Here is a 17,091-nt window from a genome sequence, read left to right on the forward strand (position 1 = left end):
TCAGTCTCACCATATTGATCAATTTCCCCCTAGAAAATTAGACTAAACCCTTTGGTTTTTAAGTTATTTCAACAAGTCATCAATTTTTATTAGTGGTGGCCATGTTTTCAACAGATAAAAAATTGTAAAGGATATCCTAACAAACATTCATCCAATGTTTGGTTACAATCCATCCTACAAGTTGTCTAAGAGGAGATTTTAAAAAAAAATCCATTTCAGGACCCGTGACAAATTCATTTGTCAATGGATCATTCTGAAAATTTCGGCATAGGTCCATCCCATCAATCTTAACAATTTTATCCACTACCAGATTTCAGCTAAACCAAACTGTTTTTGGATTATTTGCATAATTCTGAAATTTGACCCCTATGGTCTATTTTTATGAACGGTGGCCATATTTTTTGCAAAACCAGAAATCCCCACATGTAGATTGTTAAACATGTTCTACATAACATTCATGCAAAGTTTTGTTTCAATCCATCCAGTAGTTTTAGAGGAGAAGATTTTCAAAGTTGGAAATGTAAAATTCAAGAAAAAAAATCCATTTCAGGACCCATAACTCAATCATTTGTCAACGGATCTTTCTGAAAATTTTGGCATAGGTCCAGCCCATCATACTGAACAATTTTACCCCTTCCATATTTTAGCTAAACCCACCTGTTTTTGAGTTACACATGTATTTGCATAATTCTACAATTTGATCCCTATGGTCTATTTTTTTAGTAACAGCTGCCATATTTTTCCCCAGATCAAAAATATCCACACAAGGATTGTTAAAAATACCCTAAGGAACATTCATGCAAAGTTTTGTTACAATCTATTGAGTAGTTTTACAGGAGAAGATGTATTAAGGACGACGACGGACGACGGACACATAGAGATGGCAATAGCTGACATGGCCTTTTGGCCAGGTGAACTAATAATAGGGTAGGTGGTTGGGAAATTATGTAATTTTTCAAAAACATTTTACATTGAGTTAATAGGGGAACAATCTAGACTTTAACAGTGCTTGAGCCAAAATGGCTCTAAAATGCTTAAAGTAGGCGCAAAAATAGGGTAGATAGGGTAGCAGGAAACAGACATATCATTTTTTTGGCCTAACTGCACTCATCATAGAAACTTGGGTTTTGAGTAAAAGACACTTAAAATACACATAGTAATTAAAACGTAAGTTTAGTATTAGAATAAGAATAATATAATTCACAAGCGCCATTTGTACATTGTAATTCTTTATAAAGCAAGCGATCATGATGTTCCTTTAATTGTGCAAGCATTTCTAACATAGTCTCCCTTTCCTTTTTTCAAATATAGAAAATGTAGAATGTAGAAAAAATATATTCAAACATACTCTGAAGCTTAACCCCTAAGTGAAGTAATACATATCATTTGGTGACCAATTGTAATGATTAGCAAAAAATTAGAAAATTTCATCCAGAAACCTTCAAAACAATTAACATCTAAACCATGCGATTTGTATGTATACATGTAATTCACCATCTAAATCAGGTGATTTGTATGCATACATGTAATTTACCATCTAAACCATGCGATTTGTATGTATACATGTAATTCACCATCTAAATCAGGCGATTTGTATGCATACATGTAATTTACCATCTAAATCAGGAGATTAGTATCCATACATGTAATTTACCATCTAAATCAGGCGATTTGTATCCATACATGTAATTTACCATCTAAACCATGTGATTTGTTTGTATACATGTAATTCACCATCTAAATCAGGAGATTAGTATCCATACATGTAATTTAACATCTAAATCAGGCGATTTGTATCCATACATGTAATTTACCATCTAAACCATGCGATTTGTATGGTTGTTTTCTGGTATTTACATTGCTTCGCCCAATGGGTCTTTACATATAAATTAAAATGCTATATTTTAAAGCCATTTTTGGCATGAAATCATGTCAAGTAGTTCGAGCCCTGGACATGGTTTGTGGCCTTATTGTAAGACTTATGATGTACTGTGATTCTCAACTCAGCATGGGAAGAATTGGGATTGATTTTACATAGGATTGAGATTTGGGACATAACTTTTTGTATGTTTAAACTGGTCAGACCTTGACAGTGACCTAGCCAAATGTACAAGCTTGGCCAGTGACGGAGCTGCAGTTATGGTAGGAAGAAATAATGGAGTTTGTGCAATATTGTGACGAGAGTGCAACCCAAGACTAATGCAAATTCATTGTGTAGCTCAAAGAATTGCCTTAGCTGCAGGACAAGCGTGCAGTGATATTGTGATATTGTAAATTGTTGTACCGATTTTACAACAACTCTGCTGTGAGATATAATGAACTAAGATCAATTGAGATGATTATGGAGGATGACAATATGAGAAACCTGACTTTGAAAGAGCCTGCTAGCTTTAGATGGTTATCTCTTGATGCAGCAGTCACTGCAGTGTTGGATGTTTATCCAGCTTTAGTTAAAGCTTTAGAACATGATGCTACAAACAAGAATAACACAGAGGCCAAGGGACTTTTTAACAGGGTTAAGTCTGTGTCATTCTTATTAACATCAGCCTTTTTAAGGGATGTGTTAGCAGTTGTAACAAAACTGTCTGAAGTTTTTCAACGTGACACAACAGATGTATCTGTTGTCAATGCCATGGTTACATCTACTACAGAAAAACTGAATCAACTGAAGTGTAAGAATGGCATAGAACTTGAATCGATGTACAATTTGATATCAGAAAGTGGAACTTTTTGGCAGGTAAAATTGCTTGATAAGTAAACATTACGCATGCAATTTCAGAACAATGCAGTTGAGTATTTGGAAAAGTTAGTTGACAACCTTCAAGATCATTTTGAAGATAAATCAATGAAATCTTGAATCCTAACTGCTTCCAGAAGACAAATCCTCTATGCTTTTTTATGGAGAGGAACCTTTAAATGAGTTGTACTATATGGATCAGAGACATTTGTTGGTGAAAAAAAGTTTGATCCTATTATTGACAGCTCACGTATGAAAGATGATTATGACCAATTTAAAATAGTGTTGAAGACACTAAAGGGTAAAACACTTCAGTATGTTTGTACAGCTATAGTCAGGGAATATGCTGATGTCTTTCCTGATTTCAGAGTCATTTCTGAAATTATGCTGACATCTCCAATTAGTTCTTTTTCTTATGAAAGGGGATTTTCATCCCAAAACCGGCTGAAGTACAAAAATAGGAGTAACTTGAAACATGAGACAGTAAATAAGTTTATCCGCATGATGGAAGAAGGCCCATCATGTGCAGATTTTGACCCTGTTCCTGCAGTGTGCAAGTTTATTCAGGCCAAGCCTAGGCTGAAATAAAATTGTTAATATATAAAATGTGTACTTTGTATTTTGGTTGTGAAAATTTAATTGCTGGTATTAAATATATTTATAATTGCTTTTAGTTATAATAATTAGATACATTTGTTCCAATAAACCATGTTACAAATAAACTATTGCACATGTGCATGTGTCACAAACAATCAAAACAAAAACATATGCACATAAAACATAGGACCCTTCACCTTTCTTGGTACCCTCTGAATTCCTTACAGGACGTCATTTTTGTGGCAAGGGAGTCCTGGGACTTGCTTTTTTTTAGGAGGAGTGAGAACCCTGGGTCTTGAGCTGACATGTCATTGAACTGCTTGTAGTGGGTCATACTTAAATATGCCTGCACACCCAAGCCAGGTTAAAATACGCCTGTTGCAAGAATATTGTGTTTTCTGTGAAAATAATATTATATTACCTTAGTAAAAAGTATTTTGTACAAATAAATAATACTTTCAGGAAGTTATCTGTTGATGGGAAGTAAAACTAGCTGATGTAGATAACGACCTGGCAGGTGTTCCACAATCGTGATTGTGCATGCATATTTGAACATGAGAGAACCATCATTACCGAAGTAAGAAAGATGAAAATAAACGCATTTTATCTGCAAGATATTGGCCACAACAATCCCAATTTTTTTTCATAATTTCTTATTCCCGCTCTAAATAAGAAATGCAATCTCAGAAGTTAGAAGCCTGGTTTTTCCAAATATTGAAGAAATGATTTGCTATCTAATTTCCTCTGGGACATTCTGTTCTAAAAGATTTTGCGGACAGTTTTCTTTTAAATGCCAAGTGCATAAAATGAGTTGGGAGTTTGGAAAGACTGTTTTTCTTGGATTAACCAAAGCAAATTTCTCATCAATGCCAAAAACAAATTTATCGACGGGAACTTTAAACCCAATAGCTGAAGGAATCTAAGCCAAAAATTCACAATAAGTGGGATAACGACCATTCCAATACACTGTCGCTTGTCATGCAACTTCGCATGTCCCAAATTTGTTTGCCCATATAGTAAATGGTAGTGGGTGGCTTATGGTCATTACTGGCAATGGCTGAAACCATCTTTGAATTTCCACGTACGGTTTAGAATTCTAATAGAATTATCAAAGATACTATTAATTGCAGGGCAAAGTGATCAAATAGGTTTGCCAATGACTGTAGCTAAAGCATGAATTACAAAAACAGATGAGGATGTGAATGGAACTGGCCTGAACTAACTTATCAAACTTAGAACTAACAAGTGTCAAACTGTCATGTCTGTGGTCGTCCAAATAAAAAGACCTATTCAAATTCATTTCAATGCATGTTCTATACCCAATTTCTGATGCAAATTTTTCTGAATTTGAAATTCCCAGGGATGTGGCATTAAGAAGGCAATAACTATCTGCTGTTGTCTCGACAGGCCAAAAATCTGAATTGTTACCCAAACTCGAGGCTGCAACACTATCAATTACGGAAGGGGGTGTATCTAAAACTATTGGGAGACTGGAATTTGGTGGCAAAAACCTCAAGAAAATAATTTCCAATTTGACAGATTCAACCATATTTTAATTAACCAATGTTTCGGTAGATAGAACAGAGACTCCAACCCAGGACCCCAGTACATTTCTGATCCCCTGAAAAGCTGTAACTACACAAAAAGAAAATAAATGTATTTATTCCACATGTATTTATTCCTATTTATTGATTTTATTTCTAAATTCAACTATTCAAACTGACAAGCATATACATTTCTTTTACAGGCATATTTTTAACCGACAGGTGTATTTAAGTAGGACCGCTAGTAGTCCTTAGTTTGTACTGTGGCAGGACAGCCTACCTGCATTATAGTAGGTAGTGAGATTTTGAATAGCCAGTTTATTGACTTGGCAAAATGATTAATTCTTTAGTCGAATCAGTTTGTCCCTGGCTTGTCCCCAAGCAGTCTAGGGTTCTATCCTTGGTGGCGGAGTATAATTTTGTGAATCAAATCATGCTCCCGTTACATTTGGCACCAAACTTAAAAACTCACAGTTTTGATTAGCTTACAAGTTACATGCTAATGTTATTGTCGTTTGTGCTACAAAGACTCTTGACTTAAGGTAGGGGAAATGTGGCAGGATGGCCTTCTTGCGTAATAGTAGGTAGTGAGATTTCAATAGCCTATTAAATTGACTTGGCTAAAGGATTAATTCTTTAGCCGAATCGGTTTGTCGCTGGCTTGTCATCGAGCGGTCTAGGGTTTGATCCTTGGCTTGGTGGCGGAGTATAATTTTGTGAGTCAAATCATCCTCTCCCGTTACATATTTAACTTAACAAATAGAAAATGTTATTTTTTCTGCTCTCCATCATATAAATCAGAAAAAAAATCACCTCAGATAGACTTTTTCAGTGGCCGTTTGATTTTCAGGTAAGCAGGATGCTAAAATGTTGAAAAATGTCAACAAACTAACTTCCGGTTATTCAGGGCAAAAGGGGATAAACCCAAGTGAGGGGGTCTCACTAATTGCCGACAAGAGGTGTCAAGAAGTGACAAGAAATTTATTTAGCGACAAGAAGCTTGAATTAGCGACGAGAAACTAAAAAAAAATACCGACAAGAGGAGATAGACTATATTTATTTGCTGTAGATGTTATATAATTGCTTGATGTCTTAACACCCTTTCCGCCACAGCACATCGCTTGCGCGTTAGAGAGAGGTCGTAATTAAAGGTGCCATTTGTGGGACAACAGTTCGTACAGACCTGCTCCTGAGGGTATCTATTTATTAACACCGGTGGTATTAATGTCAGCGTAACAAAGCGAAACCGTATGCAAATACATACGTAGCAACGATTCTTATAAACGCACAGAGTAGTACTTTTGCAAGAACCAGAGTGACTGCTTTGGGTCCGGTATTTATGTTAAAGATGAGTAAAAAGTGTGGCTTCTTCAGCTTGGGTGTATTGAATGCATGTATAAGATGAGTTATGTTTTGGCTTCAGTCAGCTTGGTAGAAAAACAAGTTCTGTACTAATAACCCTTTGAATGGTAATGACTAACAAAACAACCACGCTTAGAATCATCAACAGTGTTTTTACTTCACTTAGTTTTCTGGTCTATGGCTTCATAAACTATGATGCTAAAAAACTTATTACGGCCAGTATTATTTTTAATTTTTACATCAAAAGAATCAGTGTGTTTGCTTCTGAAGGTTACAACAATTCTAGCTACCAAAACTATTGATTGTGAGATCAAAGGGTGAGTGGCTTCTTTTAGGTAATTAATATCATGTATTTATAATTCAAACAGCAAATAAATATAATCTCTCTCCTCTTGTCGGTATTTTTAGTTTCTTGTCGCTAATTCAAACTTCTTGTCGATTCTTGTCGCTAAATCAATTTCTTGTCGCTCCTTGACGCCTCTTGTCGATAATTAGTGAGACCGCAAGTGAGGCATTCATTCAAAACATGTCATAACCAGTGTATCGACAGCAGAAAATAGACAAGTATTATAGGAAAAGCAACGGTAAGGTTCAAATATAGATCAGATTTTTGGTCAAAAGTATTCACTGTAGATGTTTTTGCAATCAATATGAAAGTATATATAACTTGAAAAAGCAACGAAGAGGTTGGGGAGATATAAAATATTTTTTTGGTCAATTAATCGGATTTTCACATTTTCCGTGTAAAATGAAGTACCATACATGTAGATATGAACAAACTAGTAATATTTCAGAATCTGAATTCAGCAATCAAAATTACATGATTGATGGAAAAACATATCCTGTTATGAATGATATTAAAATTACAGTCCCAGGCATAACTAAGCTATTACAGAATCTAAACCCATCAAAAGCCTGCGGACCTGATCAAATCAAACCTCGTGTTCTCAAAGAACTAGCCATTGATATATCACCAATTCTCTGTCTTGTATATCAAAAATCATTAAATACAGGTGAAGTACCCTCTGACTGGAAAACAGCTTATGTCTCTCCAATTTACTAGAAAGGGTCTAAATATAATCCTGAAAATTATAGACCAATATACTTGACATGCATTTGCTGCAAAATTTTAGAGCATTTTGCAGTTAGTGTCATCATGAACCATGCAGATGAAAACAATATTTTATATCTACTTCAACATGGCTTTCGCTGACAAAGATCTTGTGAAACACAACTTTTAGAATTTATTGATGATGTAACTAAAAATTTTAAAACTCTTTCCAGACAGATGTATTAATCATGGATTTCAGTAAGGCGTTTTGATAAAGTCAGTCACAATTTACTCACTCTCAAACTTAAAAACTGGTATACAAGGCAAAATTAATAAATGGATACATAGCTTCCTATCAAATCGTACTCAAGCAGTCGTCCTTGAAGGTGTAACATCTGGCTATGTTGATGTTCAGTACTGGGACCCAGTCTGTTTTAATTTTATATCAATTATGTGCCAGTAGGCCTAAATTCCACAATACGTCTATACAATGATGACACCATAGCCTATCTAGCAGTTAAATCTAACGGTGATTGTAAATCATTACAAAATGATGTAGGAAAACTAGGAGAATGTGAACAAAAATGGCTCATGGTATTCCACCCCGACAAATATAATGTTCTCTTGATCTCCAGTAACAAAAACGCTGTAAAATATACCTACACATTACATGGCCATACACTAGAACATGTTGATAAAGCTAAATACCTTGGTATCACAATCCAATCTGACCTTAAATGGCACAGTCACTTAAAGAACATATGCAATAAAGCCACCAATACATTAAGCTTCCTAAAAAGAAATCTAAACATCAGTTCCACCAAGGTAAAGGAGCAGGCATAGAAATCGCGTCAGACCATCACTGGAATATGCCTGCTCTATTTGGGATAATAACATGACATAAATAACATAGAAATGATTCAAAGGCGTGCAGCTAGGTTTTTGACAAACAGGTATCACAATAAATCTAGTGTCTCCAACATGATACAACATTTAAATTGGAGAAGTCTAGCTCATAGAAGATCAGACACTAGATTAATAATGTTATACAAAATCAATTATTCCCTAGTTGCCATCACAAAGACAGACCGGTTAATTCCACCTCTCAGACATTCTCAAAACATACACTCCCCATTATCCTTCCAAATTCCTCAGTGTCAGTTACAAATCAGACAACAATCTTTCTTCCCAAGAACCATCAAATTATCGAACAGCATACCAATGAACATTGTTATGAGTGGCTCAGTCGAGTCATTCAAAACAGCCATTTCAACTTACACCTACAGTCATTAAACATCCACCAATGTGTATAGTTTTAAACTCACTCTTATTGTTTATCTTTTTTTTTTTAGTTCACTCATATCGTTAATGTTTAAATTCACTGGTGAAAGATGAAAAATGATAGGTTTATTTTTTAGTTTTCAGCCAATATCTTGAAAATTATATTATATAGAAGAAACTTTTAATGCTGAAATGATCCTTATGATGAGTTCTACCAATGTCTTCTTAAGTCAAAACTTTTGGACAACTTGTTAAATTAATTGCCCTTGAAAGGCAAAAATAACCAGGTGAGCAATTCAGGCTCCTGGGAGCCTCTTCTTGTTTGACCTTCTTACCCATAAAATTAGGAATTAGAAATATTAATAATAATAAAAAAACTTTTTATGGCTAGTACATGTACCTGTACATTTCATGGTGGTGTCCAAATAAAAATTGTCAAGTATAAATTTTGGTTAAAAAAAGTTGCAAGATTTGTTTCAAATATATATTACATGTAGTTTTGGTGTTTTTCAGACATACTAAAATTAGTAAAGACAGCTATTATGAGAACTCCATCTTTTATTATAGAAATCAGACAAAATATAATCATGCCTTTTACCTAAAACTGACACACTAACACACAAACTTGTATTTAAGCATACTAGTATTCTTTGTGTATTAAATTAATTGAATTGAAGGGGAAATTATTTTAAAGCTATTTGAACACAAATTATACCACTGGAATGTATACTTTGTTGAATTTTTCAATATAATTAACATTGTAGTGATATAATTTGTATGGTAATTTTAAATTTAACCAGATCTTTCTCTATTTTTTTCTTCACCTCTTCAGAAAATGCCTCTGAATTTGTTTGGGAACAAGTTTTCCCCCAAGAAAACTCCACCAAGAAGAGCACAGTCTCTTTCAAACATCAGTTTAGATGCAGATCAAGCTAGGGAAGAGTTTGGACCAAATGTTGGACCAGTCAAATTAAGACTAGGTGGAAGTGAAGTACACTTTGAGAATGGAATGTGGGTACAAGGTAAGCCTTACCCAAAGATCTGAGTTTAAGATAAGAATAAATTCTGTTGATGTATGGATCAAAATGAAGTTTTGAATTTCAAAGTAGAATGCTACATGTACTTCAATTAGTTGTTGATGGAACAATTTACCAAAGCTGATTTACAAAAGGGGAGGAACTAACCTCCTATATTTTTGATAATTATCTTAATTCTTTTTATTTAATTCATTTCATTCCAAATGACACACTCTCTTACCAAGCTGCATTTTTGGAGCTTTTTATTACAGGTATCAAACCATGAGATAAAACTAGTGTAAAGGTAAAACTAGTTTATAAACTGTAGTCATTTAATAAGCTTTTTTCACCTCCATTTTAGAGAGTGGTGGTGGAGGTGGTGGAGCAAGTCATAAAGAAGTAATGAAACTAAGGAAAGAAAATCAGCTGATTACAGAGGAAAACAACCTACTCAAACTGAAAGTTGACATCCTTTTAGATATGGTATGTATCCTAAATGCTGTAAGGTCTGAAGGACTAATTACTTTGTTCAGTGATTAATTCAGTGAATTTTCACACTTTCTGAAGCCACTTATTGGGAAAAATAAAATTAAACACTCAAGTGGCTGTTCTGTGATGTTAAAAAACCTTTTTCAGGTTGTTGAAAGGGATTATTGTATGCAGTTTAGGTTATCGACATGGAATTCAATATAGATTGAATTTGACAATATTAATGACTGCAAACAGAAAAAAATTATTTAACAGTGGAAAGTAAATATTTAATACCATGAAGAGTGAACTAAATATCATTTTTTTAGCTTGCAGAAGCTTCAGCAGTATCACATTATCATGAAACAGAATTAAAACAACTGAGAGCGCAAGTTGGAAAGAAGAGGTGATGATAGGATAACATGATTACTTAATTATAATGTAACTATTTATTGATGACATTACAATATAATTTAACTTCAGTTTTAGTTGAATTATAGAACAGCTATAATACCAGTATGTTTGGTATGATTCTAAGTTTGTATGGGATATTGTACCAACTTTTTTAACAGAAAAATGTTTCTGAGAGTTACTTATTGGTAGAGTGTTACAAATAATTTTTAATACTTAGTACCTCATTCACATTATTTAAGTGATTAACACTTATGTTGCAAGTATTAAATATATTTTGTTCATGTAAAAATATTTGATAACATCATGTGAATTTTTAAAATCTATCATATTTCATGGATTGTTTCCTGACAGTAACCACCTGAACTGGAATGATAGACTTGCCTATGTTCTTTTCTTAACTATTTAGTTGTTTGTTTAAGGAGATAGACCTAGTGTAAGGGACATAACTCGTGAAATCAGTGATGTTTGTATCATATTCAATTTCACCAGCACCTTTCAAGCTTTCATTTCATTTGAAATCAATCCTAGTTACTTTGGTACTTACATGAGATTTATGTAAAATGCTGAATACAAAATGTTCCAATGATTTGTAAGAGTTGTATCCCTTACCTTAAATTCTACTTTCTTAAGTTGACCCTAAAGATAGCCCAGTCTATGTAAATATAATTTTCATTCTAGTGAGGTTTTAGGGTGTGTAAGTGGTTTGACTTCGTTTGAAATTAACCACTCTATAAAGAAATTTTCATACCATAAATTGCAAACATTTACTGATACATAGTATTTATTTTTACTTGTAATTATTTTTGATCCGTCCTGTTCTGTTTGTTAGTATTGTTAAGTAGTTGTAGTAATTTAGTAATGTACGAAGTTGACAGCTGTAAATTTTGTATAAAATAAATGTAGTGCTTATTTAATTAAAAAAATGAAGACATCAAGCTGGAGGTATTATTGTTACTGGAGGTTGATACGGGAGGTGTTATTGTTACTGGAGGTTGATACTGGTGGTGTAATTGTTACTGGAGGTTGATACTGCAGGTGTTATTGTTACTGGAGGTTGATACTGCAGGTGTTATTATTACTGGAGGTTGATACTGCAGGTGTTATTGTATGTATAAATCTCCACAAAAATGTATATTATTGAAGAATGCTGCTAAAAATCATGTTTAACTTTAGTAAAGATAATTGGATTTTCTGTTCCTTTCGTGGCATATTCCAGGATAAATACAGGAAACATATTAACCAGTATTAAAAGGAACCCTATGTACATTGGCCAAGAAATAAACAATGGCCTTGGGCTGACATTTTCATTCCTGTGGGGTTGTTGTCACTCACATTTACACAATACCTATTCTTGTTATACCATAAAAAACTTTTTTCCCTTTTGGTCCCTTATCTATAATCCTTGGAGTAACAATCATAAAAATAAAAAAAAAAAACTGATGTTGACCATTCATGATTGTTAAATGATAAATAATAGATTTTTTTAACAAGTCAACATAAAACTTCATTCAAAGTTTGCTGTTAACAATAACCATAGAGGTACAGCATTCTCTATGAGTCCTTATAGTTATCAGTGATGTTAACAATAACCATAGAGATACAGCATTCTGTCTGTGAGCCCTATAGTTATCAGTGATGTTAGCAATCATAGAGGTACAGCATTCTCTCTATGAGCCCTATAGTTATCAGTGATGTTAACAATAACCATAGAGGTACAGCATTCTCTCTATGAGCCCTATAGTTATCAGTGATGTTAACAATAACCACAGAGATACAGCATTCTGTCTGTGAGCCCTATAGTTATCAGTGATGTTAACAATAACCATAGAGGTACAGCATTCTCTCTATGAGCCCTATAGTTATCAGTGATGTTAACAATAACCACAGAGATACAGCATTCTCTCTATGAGCCCTATAGTTATCAGTGATGTTAACAATAACCACAGAGATACAGCATTCTGTCTGTGAGCCCTATAGTTATCAGTGATGTTAGCAATCATCATAGAGGTACAGCATTCTTTCTGTGAGCCCTATAGTTATTAGTGCTGTTACCGATCTTCATAGAAGTACGGCATTCTCTCTATGAGCCCTATAGTTATCAGTGATGTTAGCAATAACCATAGAGGTACAGCATTCTCTCTGTGAGCCCTATAGTTATTAGTGATGTTAACGATCTTCTTGGAGATACAGTATTCTCTCTATAAGCCTTATAGTTACTAGTGCCTTTAAGTTATAGGGAAACTTAAAAGCATTAAACATGTATCTTTATGTTAATTTTACAAAGACTTTAGTTTTACAATCTGATATGTGGATAACACTTTCAAGTTTTATAGTATCATAGGATACTAGTAATGAGTTCTCTATTTTATGCTGATCTATTATTATTTTGGTAGTCGTAAACTGTTTTTGAAGATATTAAATACTGCATTAACTTCTTCTGTTTTGTGTTCAGATATACAATATGCTTTATAAATGGAGTATCCAACCGAAGTAGTGAAACAGTTAAGTTTTTATCGAAAATTTTCTACCCAAAAACTAAATGAGTAAGGCTAATTTGAATATCAAATTTGACAAGTTAGAGTATTTTAGATATCACAAAAACCAGTGTAAATATGGACAATGAAATAATGCAAATAGTCTTCTTCTTGTCCACAAAAGTTCGACCATTCGCCATTGATTGAGAGGTTTTCTTGGAAGAATATATTGCAGTAACTTCCACCTAAAAGATTTTAATTTAATCTCTTTAAAAAAGTAAAATATGAATTCAAAAAAGTTATTTTTGTCTAATTATGACATGTCAACAATCTCATCCATTTCATTATTCCAATGGATTATTTAAACTTATTTTGTGTTTATATATTGTATAGCTTTTTGTTTGACAGTACAGGAACTTCAATCATTTACAAACATTTACCACACTTTTCTTTGACTCTTCAGAACGAAGCAATTTTAACCATTCTTTGGATATCGCTTTTTTTTTTCAAAATCGTACATTCACACATCCAATTTCTTTTGGTTTTTAATTTATCTATAATTCTATATTGTAAAAAAATACCATTCTCATCGATAATGTCATTAATGTAAACAAGCCCACTTTCAAACCAGTTGTTAAATATTAAAATTTTCGCGTTATATTGTATGAACTTATTGTTCCAAATTATTTGTTTTCGAACTTCTCTAAAAGTTGCTGGTCTTTTACATTGTCCCCCGCCGATTAAGTTTCAACATTTTACGATTTCATTGCAAAATTCCGGTATATTACTTAATTGATTGTTAATTTTGTTTTCTTCACTGTTTCAAATATCAAGCAATTTTTACCTAATGCATTAAAATGTTCTCTGGGAATCAGTTTCCAGTTGGCGTCCGAGTCATTTTTTAATCTAATCACACAACTAGCTTTGAGAGCATCAAAGTAACCTTTGACGTCCATCATTTCTAATCCCCTTGTTAACAGTTTCCGATAATAAGATTTCGTTTTCCATCTCATATGAAATTTAAACATTTTGGGGGTTTTGATCCTTTAAGATCAAAATACCTTATGTCGCCGATCTATCACTGGAACTTCTATTTCAAAACACTACACAAAAATATAGTCCAAATGTAATTCCTTTTATATCATTCAATACCTCTTTTATAACCATTAGATATGTTTCTTGCAATTATTCAGGTCAATAATATTCTATTATTTCTACTAATAGAATTGAGATGTAGACTTCATATCAACCGAAGATTTGAGGCTGGATTTAACGCCTTGATTTGAGGGACTCCTTTTTGGCCTTGAAGGATATTTAGTAATACATTTGCATTTAGGAAATTTAGTTCTTGCAGTAATGTGTCAAGAAGCATCAAATGTGTTAAGCATGTTCAATTTAACATACTCATTAGTCATATTCTCCATCCTTTCATTAAAAGTTAACCTTTGATAAACAGGGAGTGAAGAGCAGTGATTGTAACCAAGTAAAATTGGCGGGAAAATTCAAATTGAAAGAAGTGTCAAGTTTTTAGCAATCTTAGAAAAATTATTTTCTTAAGCTGAAATTGATTTTATTTGAGTATTATAAATTATCTGTTGCTATAGTTTTTTAATGTTCACGCAAACTTACTTTTGGGCAGTTTAAAAAAAATAGGAAAAAGGTGAAATGTATATTTGTGTGTGAAGTTTGAAAGAAAGAATATCGTATGGCTAGATTTTTCAATCAAAGTTTCCGCTATATAGATGACTTATTATCTTTAAACAATCCTAATTTCGGGGATTTGATACATCGCATCTACCCAACAAAACTTGAGATAAGGGATACTACAGACACTGGGAAGTCAGCCTCATATCTTGACCTACACTTAGAAATCGATGGTAAAGGAAAACTATTGACCAAACTTTACGACAAACGTGATGACTTTTCATTCAGAATTGTCAACTTTCCTTTCATCTGTGGCAACATCCCTTCGGCTCCTGCGTATGGAGTGTTCATATCACAACTCGTACGTTATGCCAGAGCTTGCCGAAACTACGCAGACTTTTTGTATCGCGCTAGAACTCAAACAAATAGGCTGCTGGAACAGGGTTATGTTGATACAAGATTGAAGTCATCACTACAGAAGTTTTATGGTCGTCATCTTGAACTCGTGGATCGTTATGGTGTATCCATCTGCACAGTGAAAACTGATTTATTCAACGGGTCATAGTTTTCCTTTCCTCGTTTGTCTACCCCGGACTTGACTTTTTATGAGCAACTCGGCGGGTGTTTCTAGAAAAGCAGAGGACGCTTACCCTACTGGTGCACCTGGTCCATGCTTCCAGTTTTTAGTGGAGTCCGAGTTGCTCATTTGCTTTTGTTACTTTGTATGTATGATTTTAGTTACTTTATGTTCTTTGTTGTGTATGTCTGTTTTCCATGTCTGGTCTTTGTCCCTGGATTACATTCTTTTGATTACCACTATAACCTTGGTTCCCTTGATTACTCTTGGATCAAAAGTATGGTTTGACATTCAGTTTATACGCACATTTTTGTATTAGGAAAAATAACAGTTCTTGATATTAAATATCAAAGATGCAAATTTATGTGTGATCACAATTTTATTTTTCATCATTTAATTTTCGAAATTTTGTTCATTGTACAGTTTCCACAAGAATCATAAACCTCCAGTGCGGACAGCACTTTGATTTTTCAAGTTCTCCGCGATATTTTTCTGGGCGGAATACACAACAGGTACCAACAAATGTAAAGTTGGTAGAACTAACGTTTTGACAATCAATATTTTACCTTACATTGTAAGTTTTCTCTTTTTCCAAGAGTGTGTTATTTTTTTCTACTTTTTTTTCAAGTTTTGCCTCCTAATTAAGTTTTTCACATTCGGATTTATACGACCAAAATATATTTCTAATACTCTCACCGGTTCGTCAGTCCATTTAATACCTGCAATCTTATCTTTACAAGACTTCAATTTGCCAATCCATATGCCCTCTGAATAGCAGAATCTTTATAATTCATTAGACCTTGTCCTCTGTGATAAAATGCATCACAATACAAATTCGTACAAGTCCATTCACTTATACTCTAGTTTTATTAGTTTTATTCAGTCTACCAAGTGCAAAACGAAGAAGCATCTTGTTTATTGAAATAACAAAAGAAAACTTCAAATTTAAATATGAGCTAGATTTATACCCAAGAACTCATAACTATCCCCACGAAAATTAGTCAAGTGTTCAAAGTAAATTTGTCAAATTTAATCAAAACGACAAAATCATGACTTCATTCACAAACATTTGTTCTCGCTTTGGTTACAAGTTCATACGGATCATTCCTTATTGTAAGGATTTTATTGTACCTGGTTAAAGGGCTCCCCGACACGCTGCCATCGACCGACGAGACCCTAGCTACAATACTACAGCTCACCGACACGCTGCCATCGACCGAAGAGACCCTAGCTACAATAATACAGCTTTCCGACACGCTGCCATCGGATCATAAATTGGTCAAAGCGGTTCTGCACACTTGGGCAATATCATTTGATTCTGAAAGGTTCATGATGTAGATATTGCTTTTTTATTTTTGTTTGGTTTTGTTTTTCATTCACAATTTATATTATACTTTTGATTGCTTTTGAGTAAATAAAACAAAAACTATGAAAAAGCTCAAAATAAAATTTCTTTTAGGCAACGTTGTGATTGTTTACAGCAAGTTGAAAATGACTTGTTCCAATTTCAATACATATCTATGTAAGCTACTGAGTAGCTCGCTGGCTTAAAATATATAGACTATCAAAATCAATAATAGCACACGAAATCATGTCAAAAAGTAATCAAGGGAACCAAGATTCTAGCGGAAATCAAACGAATGTAATCCAGGGACTAAGGCCAGACATGGAAAACAGACATACAAAACAAAGAACACAAAGTAACCAAAATAAGAAGTACAAAGTAACAAAAGTAAATGAGCAACTTGGACTCCACTAAAACTGGGAGCATGGACCAGTTGCACCGGTAGGGTAAGCGTCCTCAGCTTTTCTAGAAATACTCATCGAGTTGCTCATAAAAATCAAGTCCAGGGTAGACGAAAGAGGAAAGGAAACTGTGACACGTTGAAAAAAATCAGTTTTCACTGTGCAAATTGATACACTGTA

At 33.7% G+C, this 17,091-nt stretch overlaps 2 protein-coding genes and 1 pseudogene across 4 annotated transcripts in view; 2 read left to right on the plus strand and 1 right to left on the minus strand.

The window, feature by feature from the left end:
* Positions 1-5,832, minus strand: part of LOC148618423 (transmembrane channel-like protein 5) — a 33,644-nt gene extending 27,812 nt beyond the window's left edge. For all 3 annotated transcript variants that reach the window (XM_088577337.1, XM_088577333.1, XM_088577336.1), the window contains exon 1: positions 5,692-5,832. The gene's annotated coding sequence lies outside the window, so the exon portion shown is untranslated. The remainder of the gene's footprint in view (positions 1-5,691) is intronic.
* On the plus strand, positions 881-3,325 carry LOC148618424 (zinc finger protein 862-like; annotated as a pseudogene).
* Positions 5,833-6,723: 891 nt separating the features above from the next.
* LOC148618425 (protein chibby homolog 1-like) lies at positions 6,724-11,405 on the plus strand. The gene is made up of 4 exons (XM_088577339.1): positions 6,724-6,824; positions 9,405-9,594; positions 9,950-10,071; positions 10,386-11,405. Exons 2-4 carry the CDS (start codon positions 9,408-9,410, stop codon positions 10,464-10,466), a joined length of 390 nt encoding a protein of 129 aa, XP_088433465.1. The 5' UTR covers positions 6,724-6,824; positions 9,405-9,407; the 3' UTR covers positions 10,467-11,405.
* The last annotated feature ends 5,686 nt before the right edge of the window (positions 11,406-17,091 follow it).

The sequence above is a fragment of the Perna viridis genome, chromosome 4 (assembly GCF_037379345.1).
Source record: "Perna viridis isolate PV_CMFRI_1.1 ecotype Kerala chromosome 4, ASM3737934v1, whole genome shotgun sequence".
Taxonomy (NCBI): Eukaryota; Metazoa; Mollusca; class Bivalvia; order Mytilida; family Mytilidae; genus Perna; species Perna viridis.